General features: G+C 42.8%; 1 protein-coding gene across 2 annotated transcripts in view; it reads right to left on the bottom strand.

Moving 5' to 3' along the window:
- The window catches only part of ANO2 (anoctamin 2, calcium activated chloride channel), a 316751-nt gene that overhangs the window by 241458 nt on the left and 71371 nt on the right, over window positions 1–3922 (bottom strand). The window contains exons 4-5 of one of the 2 annotated variants that reach the window (XM_015559975.1): window positions 2957–3055; window positions 1009–1011 (exon numbers count right to left, since the gene is read on the bottom strand). In XM_015559975.1, coding sequence (XP_015415461.1) covers window positions 1009–1011; window positions 2957–3055 — 102 coding nt within the window. The remainder of the gene's footprint in view (window positions 1–1008; window positions 1012–2956; window positions 3056–3922) is intronic. The other variant, XM_015559976.1, reaches the window with a different exon arrangement.

Here is a 3922-nt window from a genome sequence, read left to right as displayed (position 1 = left end):
AAGAGGAGTTTGAAGGCTTTTAAGGTGAAACTGTCACGCCAGCAAACTTGCTAGGGACTTGCCCGGCACTTGCTCTCTCCCTCTATTTGTTATCTTTCTTCTATCATTGACAGTCCCTCTAGGTTGTGGGCTGCTTGCCTGTGTTCCTGAGAAGCATCTACGGTACCAGTCTATAGAGTGTGTTTTCTTTAGTGAATTACCGGTATGTTTACCGGTAATAAACTTGCACTGTTTTATGTATATGTTTGATTACATACAGCCTTGTGACAGTTTTCCTGCATGTCATAAGCATTTGAATATAAATTAAAATGTTAAAATCAAATCTGATATTGTTTTACCTTTTATTTGGTGTGTGGAAGGTGTGCGGAAGGCGGGGTAGTCTTATACGGCGAGTATATAACAAACTCTATATTTTGAGTGGAAATGTTAGGGGGTCGTCTTATACGCCCAGTCGTCTTATACACCGGCAAATACGGTAAACATCATTACATAAAAGGGTACGGACTTTTATTTCAATAATTTTATTCATTTCAAACGGGCTGGATCTGGCCCGCGGGCCATAGTTTGCCCATGGCTGATAAACTATAGATGGGAAGTTCCAATAGGATAAATGTTTGGGGGCATACAAACTCTGAGGGAAGATATGCTCTCAAAGGTATGAGCTTGTGAAAGAACAAGCAGAGACCAGAGGGATCAGAGGCTGGCACTACTTGGGGACTGAGTCTGGGACTGAGGAAAAAAAGAAAGTGGTAGAAAAATGAGAGGTGTGATAGGGTGTTCAAAGAACAGAGAGGGAAGCTAGGAGAAGGCATCAGAAGAGAGAGGTTGAAGAGAAAAGAAGGAAAGGAAAAGCATAGGAGTAAAAGAAAGATGGAGAGCAAAGAAGAAAGAGAGGTAAAGAGAAAAAATTGAAGAAGGATATACACTTTTTCTATGTCTCTAGGTTTCTTGCTAAAAGGATCGTTCTGGGGACAGAAGCAGTAGCATGGGCATTAGAGTTTTGCTCACCTTCTTTCCGTGGATCAGCCAGCAAAAGATAAAAACATAGGAAGCAAGATACAAATAGAATGAGATTAACAGAACATTATTCAGATAAACCAGAGAAAGGAGAAGAAAAAATATATATTGAAGTTAGAAGAAAGAGAAGAAAAAGGGGTTGGCCATGTTAGGACACCAGCGGAGGTAAGCAGAAGCCTCTATCTAAGGCTAAGGCTTGGGTCCTGTTGCCAGCAGATGGGAGAACATCAATGGAGGAGGAGCAGAGATCTAGAACAAAGATGACAGATCACATTTGAGGACAGCAGTAAAAGGATTGAAAGGTTTAAAACGGGGAGACAAAGAATGCAGTAGTACAACTAAGGGGAGAAAGATCACAGTGTGGTCCTTATGAAACCAAGACTTTTAGGCATGTGACCCCAAAACATTGACCTTTTTATTAGCAGAAGTTTGTAGCCAATGTTCATGTCTATGTTTGTTCCTTGTTTAATAGTCATGTGTCCAACTGCCATGGAGGTATTACCCATCTTAATAAACCTGTAAAAACAGAACCCCCAGACTTTATCCTTCTTGAGTAGTTCATAATGGCATCCCACATGATGATACTTAATGAGTGATTTTTTCTTTTCTTTGTGTGTGTGTGTGTGTGTGTTTTGATAAGTGATTTTTGATGGGAATGGTAAATCTCTTGGTAGTGAAGATGTAAACATAGCCAATAATGCTAATCAGAATGGTGTTGCTAACTATAAGGATGCTAATGATAGTGGAGATGGTGATATAGGCAGGTGATAATGGTGGTATAGAAGGCAACAAATATTGGGAGGGTGGGAATTATGGTAGTTAGAATGATAAAAATAATCTCTGCAAAGCTTGGCCACCACTTGTGGAATGACACTATAGGTGTGTGTGTGTGTGTGTGTGTGTGTGTGTGTGTGTCAAAGATACAGAGACAGAGACAGAGAGAAACAGAGACAAATAAAGAGATAGATCATCAATAGATCACTCATGGCTAAACTAGATTATTATCTGCCCCAGGACCCTTCCTAGAGCCATCTCAAATGGTCAAGGCCAATAACCACCCATTTCCCCTAAAATGCCTAATTTTTTTAAAAAATGGAATGGTGAATCTGTGGCCATGTTTCCTTTCTTTTTGGAGGTGTGAGGTGTTTGCTGGATTTTGTTTTACAAGAAGACTGTCACCTAGGAATTCCCTGAGAAGGTTTCTAAATTATACATAGACTATATCAGCTAAAAAGGACCTTAAAAATCATCTAAACTGTGTGGCTCTCAACCCAGATATGGATGACAACCACCTGGGGATATTTTTCACAATACTGACACCAGCTCCTCATTCCACACCAACCAACAAAATCAAAAACAAAAGATGAGACATTGGTATGAACACTTTGAAAGCATTCCCAAATAATTTTGACCAACTCTTCTGATGAGGAATCTTCTATTTTACAGAAGAGATGAGCCAAGCCCACCACACACAATAGTTAGTGGCAGAGTCACAACCAGAATATTCACAGCATGTTTGGTGCAATTTTCTCTCATGTCTCTTTTTTTTACATGCTGCTGACCTAATCATCATGGGTTGCTGTCTCTTCTCATTGTTACATTCACTCTGAAAAACAATGCCTGGTTGTGTTGGAACCCTAAGAAGAGGAAGAAAGAAGAAATCAAGAAGCTAGATCAGGGTAATGTCTGGCTTCTCATGGAGCCCATTCCAGATGGAGCTCTGAGGTGAAAAGATCTCCAAATCTAGCCCCTCTCCCCTCTTACCTCCCAACTCTTTTCCTGTCCTACACACATCATTCCCCATACTTAGGGTCCTTGGGGAGGTAAGTGTGATTTCACCTCCACAAAAACCCCATGTCCCACATGACCCTGTTCCCCAATTATTCACATTCATCCAGCCCTCAGGAGGCCCTTAACCCCAGAAGAAGCATGTTCATACTTTCTTGGTGGGAACTTTGATCTTCAAGAATTCTGCCTCTCTGGCCAGCACCTGCCACGGGGCATGTATCCGGACAAAGATGGATCCTTGGCTTTTATTCTGTAAGATACAAAGAAAGAAGAAATAGAAACACTTATAAGGACATAGCTTGAATTTCTGGTTCCACAAACTAGAAGCCACAACCTGGTGTTTCTTCAGTTTCTGATTTTTGTTCTCTTTAAACTTCACTAGGGACCTGTCTCCTTCTACCCATACCATATTGTTTGAAAAGTTCTCATCAAAGCCAACAGGGCAGTGTTAGAGTGGTCCCTGGGGTTTGGTGGCTTCAAGGGGAAAGAAAAATTAAAACCATTGTGTGCACAGATTTGAAATATAAGTAATTATCTACACTAATAAAAGACAAACATGCAAATTGACTATACCTTTGGTATGCCATAAGCCACGCCCACCAGCCAATCAGAGTGACTATATGCAAATTAACCCAATCAAGATGGCGGCCGGCAGCCACGGAGCTGGAGCAAGCAGGAGGCTTGGTTGCCCCCATGATGGAGGAAGCCAAGCTTCCCGCCCGCCTGCCCTGGCTGGCTCTGAGCTCCACTGAAGGCTACAAAGTTTCAATTATAGAAGGTAAATAAATCCCAGAATAAAAAGACAAAAAGGAGAGGCTGGGAGCTTCTGTTGCCAGCAGGGGTTGGCCAGCCTGAAAACTGCCCTCAGCCCCTCACCCAGGCTGGCTAAACCTCCGTGGAGTGAGGGTCCCCATGGAGGTGGGGGGGGATGAGGGCTTGACCAGCCTGCAAACAGCCATCAGCCCCTCACCCAGGCTGGCCAGGCACCCCAGCGGGACGCCCACCCTGATTTGGGACACCCTTCAGGGCAAACCAGCCGGCCCCCACCCATGCACCAGGCCTCTATCCTATATAATAAAAGGGTAATATGCAAATTGACCCTAATAGCAGAACTACT

Source organism: Myotis davidii, unplaced genomic scaffold (assembly GCF_000327345.1).
Source record: "Myotis davidii unplaced genomic scaffold, ASM32734v1 scaffold13, whole genome shotgun sequence".
Classification (NCBI taxonomy): domain Eukaryota; kingdom Metazoa; phylum Chordata; class Mammalia; order Chiroptera; family Vespertilionidae; genus Myotis; species Myotis davidii.
The sequence above is the reverse complement of the archived record's forward strand: the minus strand, read 5'-3'. Positions and strand labels throughout refer to the sequence as shown.